The sequence below is a fragment of the Psammomys obesus genome, unplaced genomic scaffold, assembly GCF_907164565.1.
Source record: "Psammomys obesus unplaced genomic scaffold, mPsaObe1.curated_primary_1811, whole genome shotgun sequence".
Taxonomy (NCBI): domain Eukaryota; kingdom Metazoa; phylum Chordata; class Mammalia; order Rodentia; family Muridae; genus Psammomys; species Psammomys obesus.
Genome location: NW_026592732.1, coordinates 5,916,218 through 5,941,715, shown reverse-complemented (window position 1 = coordinate 5,941,715; position 25,498 = coordinate 5,916,218). Strand labels below are relative to the sequence as shown.

The 25,498-nt window shown below is 41.8% G+C and overlaps 1 protein-coding gene across 1 annotated transcript in view; it reads right to left on the bottom strand.

The window, feature by feature from the left end:
* Trpc6 (transient receptor potential cation channel subfamily C member 6) overlaps window positions 1–13,317 on the bottom strand; it is a 65,221-nt gene extending 51,904 nt beyond the window's left edge. The window contains exons 1-2 of the mRNA XM_055615458.1: window positions 12,980–13,317; window positions 12,465–12,906 (exon numbers count right to left, since the gene is read on the bottom strand). Coding sequence (XP_055471433.1) covers window positions 12,465–12,906; window positions 12,980–13,146 — 609 coding nt within the window. The 5' untranslated portion in view covers window positions 13,147–13,317. The remainder of the gene's footprint in view (window positions 1–12,464; window positions 12,907–12,979) is intronic.
* Window positions 13,318–25,498: the final 12,181 nt, after the last annotated feature.

The window sequence follows — 25,498 nt, the reverse complement described above, 5'->3', positions numbered from 1 at the left end:
TAGCTAGGGCCAGCATAATCCATTACTACCCACAGATAAATGTAACTGTCACCCATCATCAAAAAAGTATCTCCTTACAGCAAATGGAGGCCATTACAGAAAACCACAACTGGACATAATCAAAGATCAACAGATTTTGGGGTGCCCATCACCAGTGGAAACATCTGTGTCACAGCTCCCACATCTGTGGTTCAAGGAACATCATGGAAGAGGAAAGATTAGAAGAGCCGAAATACAGAGAAGTGTGCTGTGAGACAGTCTCTCCTAGAAATGGCTACATAAACAAGACCAGAACAACAACTGTAGACACGCGAATGTGGAGGGGGGATTTCCATGGCGTCCTGTGCCTGGACTGAGAACTAGGAAGCTGCTGGCTGCCGGCAGAGCTGGTTTCTCCCACTAATGAGTCCCTTGTTTCTCCTATTTTAACAGCCTTAAAAGTGCACGTCTCCTATTGTAAGTCCTTGTGCTATAGCTCTGCTGGGTGTCAGTCACTGCCATGACGTGGTTTTTTTAATCAGCAGTGAATGTAGAAGCATTAAAGGCAACGTTCTCCAAGGGTTCAGCATGGGAGATCGTAGTTCAAAAACAAATCCTAGAAACAGTGTGAGATGTTCTCTTCAAGCATAAGAAATAAACAAACGTGTCTGTGTGTATGTCAGGGGCTGTAGGGAGTTTATAAGGAACAGCAGTGAATCAGGTTCATTAAGCAGTATTCTGGAAACATGTAATTATGAAGTCAGTTTAATTGCATAGTACCAATCGATTGCATTATTTTAATTCTTTTTTTTTAAAAAAAAAAGTATTCTAGGAACCGGAGAGATGACTCAGTGGTTGAGAGTACTTGCTGCTCTTGTAGAGGACATGAGTTTGGTTCTCAGGGCCACTTAGGGTGACTCACAACAGCCTGCAACTCCAGCTCCAGGGAATCTGGGCCCTCCTTACGGTCTTCCACGGCATCTGCACACACACACCCATGCATGCACACACGCATGCACACAAATACTAATAACAATAAGTAAATAAATAAATCTTATCTTAAAACGGCTATACTAGTATTGTGTGTGCCAGGTAGGACAGCACTGTGCTGTATTGAAGATTCTTAGTTTAAAATGGACTCAGGGGATTTACTTCTTGAATGTGGAATGTTCATAATCTGGTTTTAAAAAAAAGTTTACTTTTTATATCTACTCTTTTTATGCATTTCTAAGTTATACATGAGCCATGTCTATATAAATTTTGGCATGAAAACCATTTCAACAAATATGAAATAAAACCTAAACTGGTTTCTTGAGGCTACAGATTACAACTACTTAGACTTAATAAGATGTGGTATTCGTAATTTTCAAAGGCAGTGTCTGATGAATCTAAAAAACTTAAACAGCTATTAAAATGAATTAACGAATATTTCCTCTTGGAGTAGTGACCAGCTCTGAATGCATGCCAGGGGGTAGGAGCTTCCTGGGGAAGATCTCGCAGCACTGTGGAAGTGCAGGAGTTTTCACACCACCAGAGACTAGGCCTGCACAGCTGCCCTGCGGCTCTTCAATCTTCCTGCAAATTTCTGCTTTAAGAATGCTAATATGGCAATAACAGTAGCAGTTTAACTCCCCAAGAGAATTTTAAACCACCCTTAGTAATCACCTCATTTCCAAATTTTATGGTAATTTTGGTGATTTAACAGTTCATCTTGTTAGCAAGTCCCAAGAAGAGCCTCTCCTAGTTTGGCATGAGGGGTTTGTTTGTACTGATCGTGTCAGGACGAGATGCTCCTTGCGCTCAAATCAGAGCTTCTATAATGGAAACGCGAAGCCCGCCCTGAATGGGCAATCAGTCTCGACACGACCATCAGCTCAATTGACGTTCTGCAGCACGTACTGCAGGGTAAACACTACACGAACGCTTTTTAGAGCAAGCAAATCCGGTCTGGGTTGTTTGCTTGTTTTCTTGTTTGTATGTTTGTTTTGTTTTTGTCTCCTGATTTTTTTTTAGTTTGTTTTTGTTGTTTGTCCTGTTTTGTTTTGTTTTTTTTGCTTTGAGAGTAAGAGAAAAGAAATGAAGTTGGGGGGAGGGAGACCTGGTAGGAGTTGGGACAAAAAAAACAAAAAAACAAAACAAAACAAAACAAAACAAAACAAAATATATATATATATATATATATATGACCAAAATGTATTGTATGAAAATTTTAAATAAAAATTTAAAAATTAAGTATGCAAATACTATCATGAACTCTAGTCTCATGCTGGTTTGGGTTTTCATTTGTTTGTTTTGTTTTGTTTTTCTCTTTAATATTCATTTTGTTATTAATTTTCAGGGGTCAGGTATGTAGCCATGTGGGGTAGGTGCCCATGAAGGTCAAAGAAGGCAACAGATTTCTCGAAGCTTGAGCTTGTAGAGGCTGGGAACCAAACTCTGGTCCTCTCAAGAGCAGTGTGAGCTTTCAACATCTTTCCAGCACCTCACCCTGTCATTCAAGCTAGTTTCTCTAACACAAACTGTGTGGTGCCATGGGAGCAATTTCGCGCACATTTTAGAAAAAGAGCACTTTATGTCCATAATCTCTTTTTTATTTTTTCTTTTATTTCTGACATTATACTATAAATACTTGATTGATTGCTTTCCTTTTCTTCCTTACAAACCCTCCCATAGACACAACTTTGCTCTTTTTCAAATTTATAGCCTCTTTTTTATTAATTGTCATTGTATGCATGCATATGCACATATATGCGTTTGATATTGGATAACTAATCGGTGTGCTCTTCGCTGAGGAAGACTATTTCTCCAATCTTGGTCCGTCTTTGTGTTCCCGCAGTTCTTTGTGCAGGGTTGAGGTCTTGTGGCCTTTCCCAGTCTGCTTTGGCATGTCTATTGTTGTTGTCCTTTTTCAGTTCATGTTTGGTGAGACTTGATGGGTGTAGTTTCTGAGATTACTAGAGACACAGTCTCTCAGAGAATTCCTTGATTTTTTTTTATGCAAAGTTCCCTGAACCTTATATAGCAGTGTTTTGTAGATTTATCCATTGGATTTAGACTTCACAACTCTGCAATTTTATGGGTTGTGGGGGGCTTTGTTTGTTTGTTTGTTTTGTAATTTTATAGGTTGTGGGGGGGGTTTGTTTGTTTGTTTTGTTTGGTTTGTAATGGTCTCCATCTGCTACAAAGAGAAATTTTCTTGAGGGAGGATGAGGACTACATTTATCTGTGAGTATAAGGACAATAATTAGAGAACAGTTAGGGATGATGCTGGCTTACTAAAGTGGTGGTAGTAGGTTCTCATCCAAGATCCATGACTTCGCTAATGGGTAATTGGCTTTTCCAGTACCAGGCACGATGCCCTTATTGAATAGGTCTCAAGTTCAATTAGAGGGCTGTTGATCACCTCCAAGGTCAGAAAGGCACTATAGCGCAGCTAGGGTTATCATGTCATGCTCTTTAATGTTGAGGTTCTTGGCATCATAGCTAGGTAGGATAGCTGCTTGCATCTTTCCTTTGGAAGCTTGCATGGCAACTTCTGGTACTATGAGAGCTAGCCCTCAGGGAGGAGGCATTCCGGTCAGTTTCATCTCAGGAGCCTCTGGGCCCTGTGTCTGCAGTACTTGTGTCTTCAGCAATAGGAACTTACCTTCTACCTGGGGCAGGAGTGGCAGACAAGGGCAATGGTAACACACATAGACATGCATGGTATGTACTTACTTATAAGCGGGTATTAGCCATATACCCGCTATATGATAATCTTAGCCTATGTGATTTGGGAATTTCTTCAACAACCCTGACTCAAAAGAGGGCTTTTCAGGCCTGGTTTTGAGACGTAATTGTTAGGAGGCCTTTGGCTCTTAGAGGGAATGTTGTGAGCCCAGATGAGATAATTTTCTTTATACCATCTATGTACGTTTGTGCATAGTATCTATAATCTTTAAAAAACCATCATCAGTTTGTAGATCTTTGGTTAAATCTACAAGCTGTTTAAAAAACACTTGTTTTGGTACATTCTTCTTTGGTGAAAAAGCCTGGGAATCTTTCAAACCTTCATCACTGTAGATGGAACTGATGAAAGAGTCTTTGGTTCCTTCCTTTATTCCCATTCCTGCAGCCTGCAAGCTGTGTAACAACATTAGACACATCCATCAACCTCTTGTATGTACACTTTCTTCCTTCTCAGTAAAATAAGAATTTTGAATGCTCACACCTCACAGCTTTTATTCAGTTCAAATGGCTTAATATCTATTACGCATAGAAAAGTCCAAAATAAACTTGTAAATTCTCCTTACTAGATGTAATCATATCAGGCTAACAGAGATGAGTAAATAGATCCAGAAGTCAATCAAAGGACTGAAATATCCAGGTTGATCTTCAAAGACAGAAAACACTTTAATAGAAAGAAAAAGCCATAGTCAAAGACACCCAGTGCCATGCAGTTTATTGATATGTTTTGTCTGTCTTCTCTTCTTGTGTATAATTAGCATGGCAGAGAGATCTTAACTTACTATGTCAGAGCTAGCATGTGACTCTCCAAATTATCTATGGCAAGAGGAAGGAAGCAGAAGGGAGAGATAATGTGCCGAGCCCTCTATGTGGGTACAAGCATGACTATGACTATGTGGGATGCTGAGAAGGCAGAGGGCCTACCAACCCTTCTGTGCATGCGTTACACATCCATGAGATGCACTGGGATAGGCTTTCGTGAAAACTTACCAGCTTTGTAGCTTCCTGCTTGTGCCTTAACATCTGTAAAATCCTGCAGCATTATTTGTAAAACAAACATTAAAATAGCCAAGTGGCTGCTTTCAAGACTCAAGCACATTTGTACAACTAGAAAAAGACATACTACAGAGTAGGCATCTCAAAAATGTTAGATCCCCCAGATATATGTAAATATTTTGGATAAGCTGTCTGTAGAAACAGAAACTTACATTGCATTGTATATAATTTTTCTTAGTATTTTTTTTTCTTTTCTTCCTGAAGCCTCAGTTAGCTGAACTGGAGGCCATTTATATCACAGCCATGTGCTATAGGATAGCTCTAATACTTGTTTGTGTGAAAACTGTCATTCAGTCAACTCCAGTGGCTTGGAGTCTTGAGAAGCATACCAAATTTTAAGTGCCATAGCTTAATTGAAGCATGGTGTATAAGTGAAGATGCCCCTTACATTGAAACCAGCAGAACACACCTAAACGAAGAGCAATCACAAGTGGTAATTTTATTCACTGTCTCCAATTATGTCCAGTGTTTTAATGAAACAGAGAAGGGGGAAAAAAGACTGGACTTAACAAAATGTTCTTTTATGATTTTTACTCCCTAACACACACATGGCCAAAGAAAGTTACTTTTAACAACCTAGAGAACATAGTTGTGTGGAGAAAAATGATGCCCTGCTCCTTAGAAGCAAGCGGCACTGAAAATAGAATAGATGTGGATGTTTGAGTACATCTGAGGAGCATTTGTCTCACCATGCTGACACCCTAAACACATGCGTCATCTTTCTGTTATATTCCTAGGAACACTATAGCTGGCTCCTGAGGTAGCATTATTCCCAATTTCCTGAGAAAGCGCCAGATTGATTTCCAAAGTGGTTGTACAAGTTTACATTCCCACCAGCAATGGAGGAGTGTTCCCCTTTCTCCACATCCTCTCCAGCATGTATTGTCACTTGAGTTTTTGATCTTAGCCATTCTGATGGGTTGTAAGATGGAATCTTAGAATCATTTTGATTTGCGTCTCCCTGATTACTAAGTACGTTGAGTATTTCTTTAAGTGTTTCTTTGCCATTCAATATTCCTGTGTTGAGAATTCTCTGTTTAGCTCTGTACCTCATTTTTAAATTGGATTACTTGATTTGTTGCTTTTTAACTTCTTGAGTTCTTCATGTATTCTGGATATTAGCTCTTTGTCAGATATAGGGTTGGTGAAGATCCTTTCCCAGTCTGTATGCTGTCATTTTGTTCTGATGACAGTGCCCTTTCCTTTACAGAAGGTTTTCAGTTTCATGAGGTGTCATTTATAGATTGTTGATCTTAGAGACTGAACTGTTGATGTTCTGTTCAGGAAGTTGTCTCCTGTGCCAATGAGTTCAAGGCTCGTCCCCACTTTTTCTTCCAACAGATATAATGTGTCTGGTTTTTATATGGAAGTCTTTGATCCACTTGGACTTTAATCTTGTGCAGGGTGATAGATATGGGTCTATTTGCATTTTTCTACATGTAGACATCCAGTTAGACCAGCACCATTTGTTGAAGATGCTGTCTTTTTTCCATTGAATGGTTTTGGCACCTTTGTCAAAAATCCAGTGTCTGTATGCATGGGCATTCATTTCTGGATCTTCAATTCAATTCCATTGATCTACCAGTCTGTGTCTATACCAGTACTATGCAGTTTTATTACTTTTGGTCTATAATACAGCTTGAGATCAGGAATTGAGATACCTCCAGAAGAACTTTTACTATACTTGATTATTTTACCTATTCTGTTTTTTGTTTGTTTGTTTTTCTAGGTGAAGTTGAGAGTTTTTCTTTCAAGGTCTATAAAGAATGATGCTCCACCATTCAACAAGGACATTTGATCACTCTGTTCATAGCAGCTTTATTAGTAATAGCCAGAATCTGGAAACAGCTTAGATGTCCCCCAATGAAAGAATGGATACAAAAATTGTGAATGGAATAATACTACTCAACTATTAAAAACAAGGAAATCATGAAATTTGCAAGCAAATGGATGGAACTAGAAAAGGTCATCCTGGGTGAGGTATCCCAGAGCCAGAAAGACATGCATGGTATGCACTTACTTATAAGCGGGTATTAGCCATATACTCGCTATATGATAATCTTATAATAATATAGGATAATCATACTAAAAATCTAAGACCTAAAGAAGAAACAAGGAGGATCCTAAGGAAGATGCTTAAATCTCATTCAGAATGGCAAACAGGATAGACAACAAAAGTAGTGGAAGAGAGGGAACAGGACCTGAGCCTACCATAGAATTCCTCAGAAAGGCTCCACCCAACAGATGATTGAAGCAGAGACTCATAACCAAACTTTGAGCAGAGATCAAGGAGTCTTTATGGAAGAAGCAGGAAATTGAAGGACCCAGAAGGGACAGGAGCTCCACAGGACACCAACAAAGCCAAAATATCTGGGCCCAAGAGGGCCTGCAGAGACTGATGCACAAACCAAGATCTATGCATGGAGAGAACTTAGACCCCCTGCTCAGATGTAGCCCATAGGCAACTCAGTATCCATGTGAGTTTCCAAGTAAGGGGAGCAGGGTCTGTCTCTGACGTGATCTTATCTCAGTTGCCTGCTCTTTGATCATTTTACCCTGGAGATGCAGCCTTGCCAGGCCACAGAGGAAGAGGATGCAGACAGTCCTGATGAGAATTGATAGGCTGGAGTCAGATTGCAGGGAAAGAGAACTCCCCCTTTCAGTGCAATAGGGGAAGGGAATGGGGGGGGGGTGAGAGGATGGGAGGGTGAGACCAGGAGGAGATGAATAAATTGTAAAAAAATTATAGATAGATAGATAGATAGATAGATAGATAGATAGATAGATAGATAGATAGATAGATAGATAGATAAAAACATGCATGGTGGTTACTGATTACTTTAAGTCATGGAAAATTTTGAAATTAAACAGGTGTGTCTGTCCCACAAAGCACTATCATGAGGCCAAGGGTGAGATCCTCCTGTACTGTAAATGGCTGAAGGAGGTAATGATTCCTAAATGAAGCTGGGAAACCAAACTGAAACCAACAGTGATTTTCACACCTGCTTTCTGCCTGAAACACAGCTTCAGAATGTGTATTTTTCACCATTAAATAATGGTTGATATTCATCAATAATTTTTTATATCTCTGCATTTGGAATGTTATCAGTTATTCCATATCCAAATTGTATTTTTAATTGTTCCACTGAGTTTTTTTTTCCAAGAACTGTATTTCCAGCCAGGTATGGTGGTACACACCCATATTTTCAGTGCTCCGGCAGGTTGAAGCAAGGAGGGGTTCAACCTACGATACATCGTGATTTCAGTGTTAGCCTGGACAACCTAGTGAAACTCTGTCTCAAAAATAAAAATAAAATTTACATTTTTTTGAGTAGATGGCCTATTTTCCTGCTTTAACTAAAGTTCAGGAACTGTCATTAGTGTTACTGATAGTATGTCAAAGGAACAACAGATTATGATTCTCACTGAATTCAAACCACTGCCTATATATTTTTGTTTCTGTAACAGGAAACAGAAAATGGAATTTAAAATCTCTTTGGGGATTGTGAGATGAGAATGCTTGTTCTGCAGACATGAGGCTGTAAGTTCAAATCCCCAGAGCCCATGTGGAAAAAAGTAGGTATTGTTGTGTGAACCTGTAAGCCCAGCATCAGGAGGTAGAGACAGGCTGATCCCAGACACTCCCTGGCCAACCAGGCTAGCTGAAAGATAAGCATGTAGGTCAGTGAGAGGACCTGCCTCACTGTAAGAGACAGTAAGACAAAGAACCATAGAAAAAGACCTCAAAATCTTCCTCTGTCCTCCACATGTACCAACAGGGGCACAAATCTGCAGTCATGTGCAGTCACCATGCGTACACACACACACTCACACACTTTAATCAACTTTTAAAGGAAAATTGCATCATCTTTTTATGGCTGCATCCTCAAACACATATGCATACACATGAATAATTTTGATTAAGAAAACAAACTCTTTTAAATACAGAACTGCATTCTTTTCTTTTGTAGATGTTCCATCTGTTGCTTTTCTGAGTCTCATTCTTCCCTTAAGGTTTTATGTTTTTTATTGTGATATTTTATATGTATGAACTGTTCGCCTTTCCTCTGGATGTACTGTTATCCTAAGCTCCTAAGGCTCTCACACTGTTGTTATCTGCTTGCTGTTAGCTCACTGCCTCCTCGTGAACTGTCTCCTCATGTGGTTGATCACTGGCCGTAGTGAACCTATTTTTAGCAGCTTGCTCTTGGATGAATCTTGTGAGCAGTCAACATGGACGGAGCTATTCCTTCTCATTGTTTAGGGTTAGAGTTGCTACACTAAGAGCCTAAAGCTTGAGGGTCTCTCACTCAGTATAAAAGAATCAGGGCTCACGTGGCATGTAGGTCCCTAAGCTGACATCCTCGGGGCTGGAGTACGGTCTTCCTTGTATCCGTCCTGACGCTGTGCTGGTGGCCATCATTCCTAGCCTGACATCTCAGTATTATGAGAGTTCTGGTGTCACTCCGGACACATCAGTTCTAGCCTTCTGCCTCATCTGCAGCTCAGACCTTTCCCATTTCATATTCTCTCTAGCATCGTCTTTGTTCCTTACACATAAGCAGTCCCTTATAATTTTTTTAGCAATTCAAGTAATGGTCTTGTTCCATCTTGTGGTACTTTTGTTCAAATCTAGGACCTTGCGTATGTTAACAAGTGTCTTATCATGGAGCTATATCTATCCCCGAGCCTGCCAAATTAGGAATGTTTTAAAAGATTTTAAAATGTTTTTACATTGATTTCTTGGGGGTACACATACTGCACAGCGCACATGCCGAAGCCAGAGGGTGTTTCTCCAGAGCCAACTCTCCCCTTCCACAGTGCAGACCCGAGGGATCAAGCCGAGCAGGTGGCAAGCTCCCTTACCACTGAGCCACTGCACGCCTGCGCTTTGGCAGGTTTTTCCAACTGAGTCATTAGTCACAATCTGAACAGTGATAAGGGACAACTCAATAGTTTATGCTCAGTGACCAACTGAACTAAATCAACTAATCTCTGCTGCTTTGGAAACTCTTAACAACTCTGTGTGTGTGTGTGTGTGTGTGTGTGTGTGTGTGTGTGTGTGTGTGTGTCTGAGACTCTTTCTCATGTTCAGAGTCATAGACTAGAGGTACATATGTACATAAAGAAACTCCTGGGGTCTTGGCAGGATGTGGGACTTCATTGTTATTCATGATTCAAGGCTGATTGAATAGAATGTCGCATCTTCTTTCTAATTGGAAGTTATAGAAAAAAAAAAAACAACTGAGACTCTTTCTCACAAGCACCATCTTTAAAATATTAACACTTCACTTACCAAGGCCTGAGAGAGCGCAACAATTGGTCTTCCACAAGATAACTTCCTACAGTCCTCAGTAGTAAAGCTCCAAAATTACACATAAAACATTCTTTTTAAGAAGAGAATGTGAAAGGAAGTTTTTTTTAGTGAGAGTGGGTGAATTCATATCACAGGAATGTCTCAATGATTTGAGACAGCCACGCTGTACCTGAGGGGCACCAGTGATTGCCACCATTCTACCAGTACACACATCCCACTTGGAGAACACACACACACACACACACACACACACACACACCCCTTCAAAACCTTCAAAGCCTAGGAAGTGTTCATTTGTACTCTCTACCCAAGGAAGGTCATTTTTCTTAGCACGCGTCCCTGCATCTTAAATCTAGTGTCTACTGCTTAAACTTCTCCAGGTATATTTTCATTCTACTATAAAGTCTAATCCTTGTCAGAGAACACAGTGGATGAAAAAATAACCTTGACCTGTTTGGGAAATAATCAATTTGGAGGAGAAAGGCTTTAATTCCAGTGTGTGATCCATTCTCAACATGACTTCACGAGCAGTGCCCATCATGAACTGAAGCCCATTACAACATCTTCCTGATTCTTATCTGCCCTCACAAAGAATGGGCTGAGGTTCCTGAACTGAAGGAAAAGAGTACTTTTTTCTCTAAGCAGTATATATAGAGAGCTTCTTTTAGTATATAATTATTAAATATATTATATATAATTACTATTATATATAATAGTAATTTAAAGAAATTCATGATGAAGTGTGTTCAGACAACTTGGAATTTTTACTATATTTAATCTCACTGCTGAAAATAGAACCACAAGTATTTAAAGCAATCATTTTCCTAAGGACAAAGAAATAAATAGAGGAGACTATAGGATTAAAAACGTTCTGTTAATGTCTAATTTTTTGTGAAGGCATGTAGTTATTAAGTCACTTAATTTAGCCAATAGGTAGTGTTAGCAAATAGCATTAGAGGCTTGGTGAATCCCTACCATGCCCAGAAAACTCCCACAAAGCTAAGACCACAGAAGTTCACCACCTGGCCTAGTTTCTCAGCAAAGTTGTGAAGAGCTATGTTCATGATGGCAGCATCAATTCATTTTTCTATAATTATTTTTTCTTGCCATGCATCTTCTTGTCTTTAATGTGTACTCTGTCAACAAGCAAATAATACTTCACTAGAGACTGTTAAAAATGCAGACTCCCCAAACACAGCTAATGCTTAAGGAACTGGAGTCTTAGCAAAACCTCCAGGTGGTCCTATGCTCATCAAAGCTTAAGAAGCTTGGGTTTGCCCTAGGAGACAGAACTTTTTAGGGCAGGGAGACGGCTCAGTGGGTAAAAACGCTTATTGGACAAGCATGAGGACCCAAGTTCAGACCCCAGCACCCAGGTAAAACCTGCTTCAAGGGCTTACACCTGCCAGTCCAAGTAAAATATTGAACTCCCCATCAGTGAGATCCTGTCCCTCAAAGAAGTGATGTGGAGAGCTGTAGAGGAAGTTATCCTTTTCCCATCTCTGGCTTCTACCCCACAATGCTTGGGCACACATATCGACACAGCGCACACCACCCTGCACAGCAGAGGGAGCGGGGCAGAAGGACAGGAAGAAACAGAGAGACTTCTAACCGGACAGCAAACATAACATTGACAAAAATGTCCAGAAATTAGCTATTGATGGAGGCTGCAAAACGACTACTGCATGTGCAATGCTGTACTATACAACTTAAGAGCTGAATTTTATGTTGTCTGAATTATTTTTTAATTTTCCAGAAATGAAAAGATAGATTATAGTAGATTTGCTCGGGCCTGCACAGCTCAGATGAATGGAACCACTTCCAACTTTTTTTTGTTTGTTTGTTTTTCATCGAGAAGAAAAATGTAGATGCCCCATTTCCTGGGGGCTCAGTTCTCACCAGGAAAATAAACCACAGCAGGCTTTGACTCTCTCAGCCCTGATGAGGGCCCCCAAAGCTGACCTAAGTCATGAGGGCCTGCCAGGTGCGCCCCACCCCCCGGGGGAGGGGTTGGATCCTCTCTCCACTCTGGAAAAGCTAACAGAACTGAGAAAGGTTTTTCCTAGGGAACAGCTTTCAGATGGCTGTGACAGGCCAGGAAACCTGGGTACTCAGTCAAGCAAAGATTAACCAAAGGTGTAAAGAGCCGGAAATACTATCTGCCTGCTACACAAGTGGTCACCTCCTGAGGGGGGTGGGGGTGGGGCACGGGAGGACGGGAGACTCTGTTTCTCCGGTCTATTACCATGTGTCTGTCCCTCCTTACCACCACTGTCACCAACCTCGTATGCGGGGTTGTTGTTGTTAAAAACAAGGGCTCCTTGTGATTCAGAGGCCGTTAGTAAGGAGCCGGTTTCCCTTTTTTTTTCTGTCCTGCTACTCGTACAAAAACCTGAATGGGTCTGTTTTCCCGTCCTAACCTCAGCTCCGGGGTGAGAAGGAGGTTGTCCCTTCTCTCCCCAAGCAATCTTTTCGCAAGACGACGGACCATGGCCGAGCTGGAGAGGGCACTGTGGTGGGCCCCTGCTCCGAAGTGCCTTCCAAGACCCCGAGAGTTCTGCTGGCTCCCCCACAGGGGCTGACTCACACCGGAGCGAAAACTGGACCCCGCTCCGACTTCGGATCGTGCCTGTTGAGCAGTGCCACGGGGTGGCAGCGGCTGTAAAAACTGACCCCGCACAGGGTCCCCTGTGGTGACCTGCCAGCCTACCCCCTGTGGTGGGAAGAGAACTGCGCGGGCTCGCTCCGAGGGCGAGCGCACCCCTCGCGTGCCCACCAGCACGCAGCCCGGTCCCAAGCGCGCTCGCATCCCCGGCTTGCCTGGGTGCCTGGAGGGACATCGGCGGTGGGACGCGCGCGGTGCCCACTCCTGTAACCCGTGCTGCCCGCGCCCGTACTTACAAGCTGGGGTAGTAGCCGTATGGCGGCAGCGGGAGCTGCGGGCAGCCGTCGTCTCCCAGCTCGTCCATCAGCAGATAGTCCTGGCTCTCGTTGCGCCGCGCGCCGGCTCCAGGGGCAGCCAGCGGAGAGCCGCCCCTCCGGGTCACGAAGCCAGGGCTCTGGCTCATGGTACAGCCCCCGGCAGGCCTGCACCCCAGCTCCGGTGGATGGGGACCTGGGAAGAAGGGGCCGCGTCACCTACCGAACTGGCCCAGAGCAGAGCGATGCCCGGGAGAGGAAGATGAGGGAAGAGAGGCAGACGCCTGGCTGGCCGGGGTATGCCAGTGGCTTTTCTGCCCGCCAGGGTGGAAGTCACTACTTAGGGGGGTGGGAGACAACCGCCGAGGGAACCTTGACCTGAGCACATCTGGACCTCACAGGCAGGCGGCCCCGAGCTCCCAGGCAGAGGGCACAGGCGGGGCCTCAGTGGCAGCCGCCAGGGAGAGCAACCGAAGAGTTACTATGTCAACCGCGACTCTCCAGCCCTCGCCTCCCGCCTTCTTCCCCCACATCCTCCGTCACGATCCCCACCTTTAAAGGGATCGGAGGGACCGTCCAGAAATCCGCCGACCCCTGTCTGGACGCCACAACTTGCAGAGCAAGAACAAACCTGAACCAGGGAGAGCCAGGCACGCCCTTTATTTGGGATTGGAAGGGCTGACTGCTTCCAAAGTAGGTCTGTGCAGGAGCGCCTGGGGAGGGCTTTCTAGGAAGTTTCTTCTAAGTAACACTCAGAAGTCAGGATCCTCTCCTTCTTCCACACCGCCTTCGTTTTCTTGGGATGTTTTCGCTCCCGTTCTCAAACTCCTTGGGCTCCGCTTTAAAAAGAAGAACCGTCTGCTGCGTTCTCACCGCGGAATGCTACTTGTTCCCGAGAAAACCAACAAGAAAACGGGCATTTTCCGATGATGCCTGCTTGTTTTAGGGAAAATCCTCCCTAAGTCATTCCGATGCCGGAACTGTTGCTCTCCCTGGTGTGTTTTCTCCAACGTCCTGTTTTTGAAACTTGTTTTTTGATTAATTGGCATACACCTAACAAAATTAAAACCTTCTCAATACGATCGTGTGGGAATCCTCTCCGTGGTTAAAGCGTTTACCACAAAAGTATGGGCACATGAACTGGGGTCTCCTGTGTTCCTATAAGAGTCCTCCATAGTGAAGGGCATGTCTAACTCCAGCACAGCAGTAACAGGCTCTCTGAGGTTGACTGGACAGCTATTCCAGCTAGCTCCACTCTCAGTGAACCCTGTCTCAGAGAGTCGACGGAGAAACACAACTTAAATTGATAGCTGACTCCACATGGACATTCAAATCCCCCATCCTGTGGTTCCGTGAGTGCGCACGCTTACACACACACACACACACACACACACACACACACACACGCACACACACGGTGAATCGATATTTGTAGTAGTTCATTTAAAGGAAGTTAATTAAGAACCCATTCATTCATTCAGCAATATTTAATGAATGCCAAGGGTATGTTACCAACCACTTTTAGGATTCAGGGGCAAACAAACAGTGAAAGAATTTTCTGCCCTCACAGTGCCCTTGGGAAAGAGAAACGGTGGTTAAACAAGAAGAATGTACATAGCTTTCACCTCTAAAGCCTGCACTTAGAAGCCTGAGGCACAAGATTGGAAAGAGTTCAAATCTAACCTTGACTATATACGAGTTCCAATCCAGCCTGGGCTACAGAGTTACACTCTGCCTTTTTAATATATATTAAAAAGCCAATAAAATTCACAGAAATAAGTCAGGCTGATGTGGTGGTCCCAACAAAATGGTTCTCCAAGAAGCTGCTAATTGGTCTAAGACACAAACAGCAAGGAGCCGGTCATGAAAACAGCAGATGTGAATTGCACCTGAATTGAAGAACAAATTCTGCTTCCCAGAACACGTAGACAATAAAATGGGTGTTGGGAGTGACAGCAATAAAAATTGAAAGGCAGAGGGGGCTGGAAGGGATTAAGAATCAATAAACACTGACTTTGCCAAACACTAAGGGGAGGTGGAAAAAAGGAACAGGTCCAGAGGACCTAGCTTTGTGTTTGGCAAATGCCCTTTGGATGTAAACATCATCCCTAGGAGGCTCATGGTACCTGGAGTTGGCGAGATGACTCAGTGGTTAAGAGCACTTGCTCTTCTTCAGGAGGACCAGAGTTCAGTTCCCAGCACCACATTAGGCTGCTCACAACTGCCTCTAACTCTAGCTCCAGGGGCTTCAGTGCCTTCTTCTGGCTTCTATGGGTGTTGTACAAGCATAAATGCACAACACACACAAATATTTTTTTTTTCAAGGCTTGATAATGCAATGTTCAGAGGTTGGCCTTTGGGATGTGATTGGATCATGAGGCCCTAAACTGGTGTGTGTGTGTGTGTGTGTGTGTGTGTGTGCGCGCGCGCGCGTGCGCGGGGGCACATTGCAGGTAGAGTGCAGTTAAAGAAGTAATGCATGGGAGGCATGCCATTGAGAGAACATAGCTTCGCTCACTCCTTCCTCTCCCCTGCCTGCTCTTACTTATCCGTGGCCACCCTGAGGGAAGAAGCTTTCTCCTTGCTTTAGGCTGAAAAACATGAAGCCAAATGAGCAGGGAGCCCTCTGGGATAGGAGCTGACGTGAGTCTTTGCGCCGTTGAGTTGTTTCTCTCCAGCATTTTGTTAGCGTGACTAACACATCACAGAGATGTAATGAGCAGGCTGGTGGGTGGAGTAAAGAGACATAAAAGATTCTGCCCCCACAAAAATCGTATTTACCCTGAGAAACTAAGGGTGGAAGCTGGTTGCTTCTAATAGCTTTCTTTTAAGCTCTGAATATGTGAAATCACGATTTAAAATTCTTACTTCTTCGTGGTGATTATACCCAACAAAAATATTCTGCTTGAAGTCTGTCAGTTTGGGGTCAGTTCTACATCAGACCTCCGTCGAGGAAACTCAGGCAAGGAGCTCAGGTAGGGACCTGGAGGCAGGAGCTGGAGCCAACTCTTCACCCAAGGTTTCCTCTGCCCAAGTGACTCTAGTTTATGTCAAGTTGACAAAAACTAAGCAACACAGTGGTCATGTTATCTATCTGTGCTCAGCAGCTTTGATACTTTAATTAATTAATTTAAACAACGCCCAGGTAATGATTTTGGAAGGCAGCTATGCTTACCACTTTACCACCAACCTATGTCAGGTAAGGTTTTTGGAAAGACCAAATACAGGAAACAGTGGAATTGGTAATGTAGCATTCAAGTCAAACTCAAACTCTGTAAGCTGAAGTTAGAGTTAGAAAAATCCATGTTGGTATTGGAAGTGTTAGTTTTCTGCTTTAAAAGAATGTCCAGGGAATTTGTGATTTGTTTTGTTTCAGTTGGCTGAGCTGTTTGTACCTTTTCTCAACACTGTTTTTCATTCACACATAACAACCTTCACACTGAACAAAGTTATTACATTTATACTGTGACATTATTTTTTCATTTGGTAGAACAAGATATCATTTGAAATATAGTCATCATTAAACCAATATAAGGGCAGTTCTGTGGTAGGAGGACATGGGTATACAAACGAATCCAGGATTCTGAGAGGTTTCTATGATGAAATAAAAGACCATAGTGTTTGAGTATGAGATGTCCCAGGAGGCTTATATATTGGGATCTTGGGTTCAAGCTTATGTGCCCGGGGGGAGGGGGGGAAACGTGACTGCACCCTCGCATCCCTGCTCTACTCAGTAGATCAATTCCTCAGTGGACTCAAACTGTATGGCATTATTGGGAAACTGAACTGTCAGAGAAGGAGCCTGGTTGGGGGGAAGCAGGTCACTGAGAGTCTTTGGGGATCTGTGTATTCTCCAACCATGTTCCTGACTGCCTGCTCTTTTTCTTTGCCAAGAACTTTCATGGCCGTGACGCTGTGCCTCATCACGGGCATGGAAACAACAGAGACAGCCCTGACAGATAGATCGAAACCAATAGAGATGTGGATGGAAATAAAGCGTTCTTCCCCACTAGTTGAGTATTTCATCCCAGCAACACAAAGTATGACTGACACAGACAAGCAAATAAAAGGTACAGAGCTCAAATTTATTTGTTGGGGGGGTGGGGGCAGGGAGATGAGGGATGTGAGCTCAGAGTCACAATTCTCCTGCCATAGTGACTTTAATGCTGGGAATACTGAACACCGTGGACATTCTGAAGGCTGAACTGGGTGATATCAGACACTGTTTGATGTCTCCATGTCAAGGGTTGTTAGTCTGCAAGGACTTGTGATTTCTGAGGGAAACTCTGTTGCTAATGTCCTACATTCTGTAGTCATGAATGTAGCAGCGCTTTCCTAGTTAGGTCAGTAAAGAACAAGAGAGGATATCTTCCCCACGAAATGCTCCTGAATCAGGTGTGGAAAACTGAGCAGATCTGGAAGAAGGGGGAAGTTGGCAACAGAAACAGCAGTGAAGATTAAAAGTTGCCGGACGAGAGAAGAGAGAGCATACAGTTCTCAAAAAGACATTTTAATTTTAAATTTTTCTCATTTATTTATTTTGTTCATTTTACATCCTTGTAGCCCCTTGCCTCCTCCCCTCCAAGTTCCACCCTTTCTTCCTTCCCTCACTCCCCATGTGTTTTCCTCAGAAAAGGGGATCTCCCTTTGCCATCCATCCCCACTCATCAAGTTGCATCAGGACTGAGCATGCTCTCTTTCCTGGTGGCCTGTCAAGGCAGTCCCACCAGGGGGAAACTATCTAAAAACCAGCAAGTGAGCCTATGTCCAATGCAGTCCCCGCTTCCTTACTAGAGGACCCACTTGAAGCCTGAGCTGCCCATCTGCTACACCTTTGTAGGGGCCTAGGTCCAGTTCATGAACAGTCCTTGGTTGATGCTTCAGTCTCAGCAAACCCCTCTGGTTAGTTGGTCCTGTTGTTTTTCTTGTAGAGCTCCTGTCACTTCCAAGTCCTTTTCTCTTTCCTCCCACTATCCCCAAGACTCCCTATGCATCGACCAATGTTTGGCTGTGAGTCTCTGCATCTGTTCTGAGGTGCTGCTGGATAGAGCCTCTCAGAGGACAACTCTAACAGGCTCTTGTCTGTAAGCTTAGCAGAGTATCATTCATAATGTCAGGGGTTGGCACTCTCCCAAAGGGTGGGTCTTTGGTTGGGTCAGGCATTGGTTGGGCATTCCCTCAGTCTCTGCTCTATTTACTCTATCTCTGCACATCTCTTAGGGTAAATTTTAGCTCAAAGTATTTGTGGGTGGGCTAGTGTTCCCCACCCTTTACGAGGAGACTGGTCTGGTTAGTGGATGTCCCCTCATATCCTTCCAGGAGCCTACCCTGACTTAGGTCTCCAGCTTGTCACAGAGATGTCCCCACCCTCAGTTTCTCTTTTCTCTACAGGCCTTCTGTCCTCTCGCCTGTACTCTCTTCAGGTCTAATCTCCATCCACCCTCTTAACTCTCTGTGCCCCTTCTACTACCATGTTCCCTCTCTTTAGCCATTACCTCTGTCTATTCTATGACACCTTCTGAGTGAGATTTATGCATCCTCACTTGGGTCCTCCTTATTACTTATCTCCTTTGGGTCTGTGCCTCGTAGTATGCTTGTCTTGTGCTATATGGCTAAAATCCACTTATAAGTGAGTATATACCATGTGCATCTTTCTGGGTTTGGGTTACCTCACTCAGAATGATCTTTTCTAGTTCCATCCATTTGCCTGCAAATTTCATGATTTCTTCGTTTTTAATAGCTGAGTAGCGTTCCATTGTGTAAATGTACCACAATTTCTGTATCCATTTCTCAACTGAGGGACATCTGGGTTGTTTCCAGATTCTGGCTATTACGAATAAAGCCGCTATGAACACAGTTGAGCAAGCGTCCTTGTGGTATGGCAGAGTGTCTTTCAGGTATATACCCAGGAGAGTTATAGCTGCGTCTTGAGGTAAAGTTATTCCCAACTTTCTAAGAAAGGGTCAGATTGATTTCTAAAGTGGTTGTACAAATTTGTACTCCTACCAGCAATGGAAGAATGTTCCCCTTTATCCACACCCTTGCCAGCATGTTCTGTCACTTGAGATTTTGATCATAGCCCTTCTGACTGGTGTGAGATGGAATCTCAGAGTCATTTTGATTTGCATTTCCCTGATGACTAAGGAAATTGAGCATTTCTTTAAGTGCTTCTTGGCCATTAAAGATTCCTCTGTTGAGAATTCTGTTTAGTTCTGTGCCCCATTTTTAAATTGGGTTATTTTGTTTATTGGTGTTTGAATTTTAGAGTTCATTATATATTTTGGATATTAGCCCTTTGTTGGATGTAGGATTGGTGAAGATCTTTCCCCAATCTGTAAATTGTCTTTTTGTTCCACTGACAGTGCCCTTTGCCTTACAATAGTTTTTCAGTTTCAAGAGGTCCCACTTACTAATTGTTGATCTTAGAGCCTGAGCTATTCTGTTCAGGAAGTTATCTCCTATGCCAATGACTTCAAGGCTCTTCCCCACTTTCTTTTCTAATAGATTTGGTATATCTGGTGTTATATTGAGGTCTTTGATACACTTGAGTGTTATGCAGGAAGATAAATATGGATTTATTTGCATTTTTCTACATATAGACATCCAGTTAGAAGAGCACCATTTGTTGAAGAAGTTGTATGATCTTGCTTCCTTTGTCAAAAATCAAGTAACCATAGGTATGTGGGTTTATTTCTGACTCTTAGATTAGATTCCATTCATCAACTGGTCTATTTCTATGCCAGTCCCATGCAGTTTTTCTGACTATTGCTCTGTAGTATAGCTTGAAGTGAGGGATGGAGACACCTTCAGAAGTTCTTTTACTGTATAAGATTGTTTCAGCTATTCTGGTTGGTTTTTTGTTTGTTTGTTTGTTTGTTTGTTTTGTTTTGTTTTTTGTATTTTTACATGAAGTTGAGAATTGTTCTTTCAAGGTCTGTAAAGAACTGTGTTGGTATTTTGATGGGGATTACATTGAATTTGTAGATTGCCTTTGGAAAATGGCCATTTTTACATCTTACTGGTCCACAAGCATGGAACATCTTTACATCTTCTGATATTTTCTTCAATTTCTTTCATCAGAGACTTGAAATTCTTGTCATACAGGTCGTTCACCTGCTTTGTTAGAGTCACATCAAAATACTTTATATTATTTGTGGCTATTGTGATACTTTATATTATTTGTAGTTTCCTTAATTTCTATCTCAGCCCATTTGTCCTTTGTGTACAGGAGGGCTACTAATTTTTTTTTTAATTAATCTTGTATCCAGCCACTTTGCTGAAGTTGTTCATCAGCTGTTGGAGTTCTCTGGTGGAATTTTTTTAGGCATTTACATACACTATCTTTCAGATAGTGAGAAGAGAAAAATTACTACACAAAGATTTTACTTAAGACCTGAAACTTTGAAACTACTAAAGAAAAATGTAAGAAAAAATTTTCATGACATAGGTGTAAGTCTTTCTGTATAGTCTCCAATAGCACAGAAAATAATAAATAGTTGGCAAAGAGTGTTGTATCATATTAAAACATTTCTGCACAGCAAAAGAAACAACCAACAGTGAGGAGACAGTCTACAGAATAAGAAAATATCTTTTCCAACTATTTATCTATCAGGAGATTAATATCTAAACTATATAAAGATCTCAAAAAGATAAACATCTAAAAACAAATAATACAGGCAATTGAACTGAACAATTTTTGTGATGCAGAAATACAAATGGCCAATAGGTACATAAAGAAAATATGTAGCATCCTTAGCCATCAGGGAATCATGGATCAGAATTGCACTGACATTCTGTTTCATCTCTGCGGTAAAGACTGTCATCAAGAAAACAGGCAGCAGCTGCTGTTGAAGAACAGAGAAGGGGAACCCTGGTACACCGTTGACAGTAATTTAAGGTCGTCCACGGAAATCAGCATGAAAGTCTCTGAGAAACTAAGAGACAAGTTATTACACAATCCACCCATACCACTTCTGGGTGCACTGAAGGCCATATACTATAGAGATTCACGTACCCTGTTCATTGTGGCACTATTTACACCAGCCAAGTCATGAAGTACATGAACTTTTGAAATGTGGTATTAGTAAGTAGTTGTATAGACCTAGCTGTGTTGGTTTGAATGACAGTGGCCCCCATATGTCTTAATGCTTGTTCCCCAGTAGGTGGAAAGACCAGGATGTGTGGTCTTATAGGAGGAGGTGCCCACACCACTCCAGCTGGCTCTGGCTCTGCCTTGTGGTTATTGCCTCAACATGTGAGCTTCTCAGCTACTGCTCTAGCAGCTTACCTGCTTCCCTGCTGCCCTGATCCCGACCACGATGGTCATGCACTCTACTACTCTTTAGAACCACGATCCCCAAACTAAATGCTTTCTTTTATAATTTGCCTTGGTCACGGTTTCTCTTCCCAACAGCAGAACAGTGACTAAGACACTAGCTTTTAAGAAGAAAAAGCCATGTTGTCTGCAGAGCAATGAGTAGACCTAGAGATCATCACCATAAATTAAATTAGCAGTGACCTTTTTACTCTGAAATGTCTAAGTTTGACTGCTATGTTCCAGTTTCAAATACAACTGGCATAAGGGCATCAAGAATCACAAGTAGATTTGTCTTTGAGGAGTGGGCAGGTTCTCAAAGCACCTCCTGCTGTGACAGGGGTAGGAGGTGTTTGATATGTTAGTTCTTTTCCAATTTCTATTCTGAAGCAATTTCAAAGACAAACATACCGAAGTATCTAAAAAAAGGAAAACCTCATACTGTTCATCTAAATTTCCCTATTGTTTATGTCGTATTCCATAAACAATAAAGCATCGCCTCTCTACAAAAATTGCATTAGATATTTTCCAAATCATTTTATAATAAACTGAAAGTTTTCAGTCTTTATCCCTGAAAAACTTAAATGTTAATTGCCTAAGAATAAGAATGGAGCCAGGGAGATGGCTTGGCATTAAGAACACTTGCTACTCTTGCAAAGGACCTGGGTTTGGTTCCCAGCACCCACGTGTAGGCCCACAGCTGTCTGTAACTCCAGTTCAGGAGATCCTCCACCCTTTCCCAAACTCTTGGATACAAGATGTTCATATAGTACACATACATACATGCAGACAGAACATATACATAAAAGAAAATAAACAATTAAAAATTTTTACAAATAATAATCAGGTATAACTACATTATATTATATTATAACACACTATATTATCTCATTTGCAGGCATCCGTCCAATTTTGCAAAATGTTCTAATAATGCCTTTCTCAACTACCTTAATCTTTGATCCAGTACTAACCCAGGTGTATAATTTACTTCTATGTCTCTTTGACCTGGAAGTTTTCCATTTCACTTCATAACAACATTGGCCTTTTGAAGGGTTCAGGTCAACTGTTTTATAGACCCCTTCAGTTGAGTATGTTTGAATTTTATCAGTAGGTACAGGTTTTGCATCCCAGATAGAGCTAACACAGAACTCTTGTTAGGAAGTACAGGATATCAGTTGGTCTGTTTTTAAATAGCATTAGCATTGGTCACTTGATTAACATGGAACACTGTCTGAATCTTTTCTGAATTGGAAAATGTCCTGCTCATAACAGCTAAGACATGGAAAAAAGTGATGTTTCTAAAATCATTAGTTTTTTTTTTCTCTACTCACTTGTTGGTAACCTATTGTCATAGAAGCTCACCTTTCCTCACCATTTATTCATTTATTCAGTCATCTATGACTTCATGAATATATGTATCTTTTTCAGGAAAATATCCATTATCATAATTATCCACTTTGATGCTCAAATGGTACTAGATTTGACACTTTTGATCTGCTTCAGAAAAACACTCTATGTTAATTGAGATCCTACTCAAATTTTCTAATATATAGTTTTCCACTCAGTAAAAGAGGGAGTTAGCAAACTATAACCTGCAATTTTGACCCATCATCAATTTTTTTAAGACAACTTTTTATTGTCACACAGCCATGCACATTTGTTTTCATGTCCCTTATGCATGATTTTGTGGGTACAACCACAAAGTTAAATAGTGGCAATAGCAACTCTGTGGGCCAGAATGTCCATGGTCCTTTAAGAGAAGTTTGCTGTCTCTGGGTAAAATACTAGTTACATTTGTAAAACAATATCCAGTGTACTGATATTAAAAGTATATACATTAGATTTCACTTATTAATAATGCCAGTAATTAATTAATAGTGGACAAATAGCTTTGGACAAATAGTGGACAAACAGATAGTTTCACATTGTTAGAAACACATCTTTGGAGTGAATTCCTAGGAGTAAGACTGACAGATTTGGTGCAGGTACAGTTTCTTAAGTCTGAAACTCCTATGCCTTTTTAAATTTGGACAAAATTTGCCAGTTGCATGTCTAAACCTTTTTTCAACCTATCCTCTTATCGCTTGTTCAAATCCAAACACATACCTATTATTCTACTAAGTAGTGTCTTGATAATATTATTACTTTAAACCATTTCTGCTTTTCAGAGTGAACATTTTCTCTTTGGCCTATGCATAAGTTCTGTGCCTTGATCTGACAGCCCAGTGTCACTGTAGTGGCTTCTCAATAGCATTGTCAACTTTGTCACTGTTCTATTACATCTATAGTTTCCTCTGAATACCTGTTAATTTTTAAATTTTATTTTCAAAGGGTTAGGCTTCATTATGGCGTTTTTCAAGCAAAATCTGTTGTCGTTTGTTTGTCCTTTCCCCCCACTAATGGTGAGGATCGTCAAGTAGTGTAACTGCTATAGAAATCACTCCCAGATGTTGCTCAGAAAGTGAAAACTAGGACCTCCCATAAGACCCAGCTATACCCCTCTTAGTCATACACCCAATGGCGTCTCTATCCTACAGAGAGACGCTTGTACGTCCATGTTTTGTCTTGTTTTGTTTTTAAATCACAACAGCCAGGAAAGAGATTCATCTGAGATAAGATGCAAACCAATAGGCAATGGAAATATGGCAAAATAAACAATGGAATTTTCTTTAGTGCTAAGAAAATAAAATGCTGATAATCACAATAAAATGGAGAGAACAGGAAAAGGATACAGGAAGTGAAGTGACCCACTCTCTGAAACACAGTGATCTTCTCTGCTCTCTCACATGCAGCTTCAAATGCTTCTGTGTAAGTAAGGGGTTGTGAGTTCGCTAGGAGACCAGTTATTAAGAACTGGGGCGTGGGCAGAAGGTCACATGTGACATGAACATTTAAAAGACACAAAGGGAGTTTCTGTGTGTGGGAAGACGCAAAGGAGAGAGCTGTATGGAAGAAGTGGAGATATGTATGGGACACTTTTTACAATAAAGAAAATAAAAGAAAAAACACCGCCTAATCTTGATGTCTACGTGTGTGAGTGTGTGTGTTGTACGCATTTGAGTGTAAGAATGTACGTGAGTTTGCAGACGTGTGTGCCACAGGCTGACATCAGCTGTCTCCCTCAATCACTCTCTATTTTAGTTTTGGAAGTAGGGTCCTTCAATTTACCCCAACTGTCAGCAGCCCCAAATCGCATGCCTGTGTCCACCTCGCCAGCGCTGGACTTTTTCCCCTTCAAAGTAAATCATAACTTCCTTGCTCTTTATTCATTAATTATCTTTTACTGTCTTAGAGAAAATTCCAACACTTTTGTTTACGATGCAGTGAATTTGGTTGAACTTAAGTTGCAAACCTTTTTTTTTTTTTTCCTTGAATGGCAACTCAAAATTGAGTTCTCTCTTTCAATATTTGGCACTGCTACTTGGGTCTACCCCATTCAGGCAGAGCACACACCAGAGACTTGTCAGGGTTTATTCACAGAATTTGGGAGTCATCTCGTTCTAATACTCTCCCCTCAGACTTCCCTGAATTCTGCCTAGTCACCAACAATCCACAAAGATGATGGATTTCTGCTAGAGGCTTACATCCTCCACTGTCCCCTGGTGAGAGTTATAAAAAAAAGATAAGCTTACTCCATGTGGTCAAGGGTGAGCCTATTTTCATTCATGCTCAAATAACCACTGTGAAAATTTTCCAGAGTTCAGAGCTGTTATATAGGACAAGTTGTATGCAAATCTGTTTGCCTTGTAGCTGCAGACACATCTTCGTTAACTGTTGAAAGCAAAGATGAGAAGTGTATGATCTCAAAGAAAAGCTCATGAAACAAGACATATAATGCACATGGATGGAAACCCTGGGCAATTACCCTGTGATTTGCCAAGAGACAATGGTATAAATTATTTAAATCTTTCCAGTCAATTACCCAACAAGGCCAAGAGACAGTGTGTAACTTACTTAAATCACACTAGTGAATTACCCAATGATTGCTCCTTGGATGGTCAAGAGACAGTGGCATAACGTAATTAAATCTTGCCATGCCCCAGTATTGAATCATTACTTTTTTCTTCCTGGGTCAGGTGAAGTTATACTTCCTAGTGTGGACATGACATCTTTTATTGTGGTTGTTGTTTTGTTTTTTGATTTTTCAAGACAGGGTTTCTCTGTGTTGCCTTGGCTGTCCTGGTCTC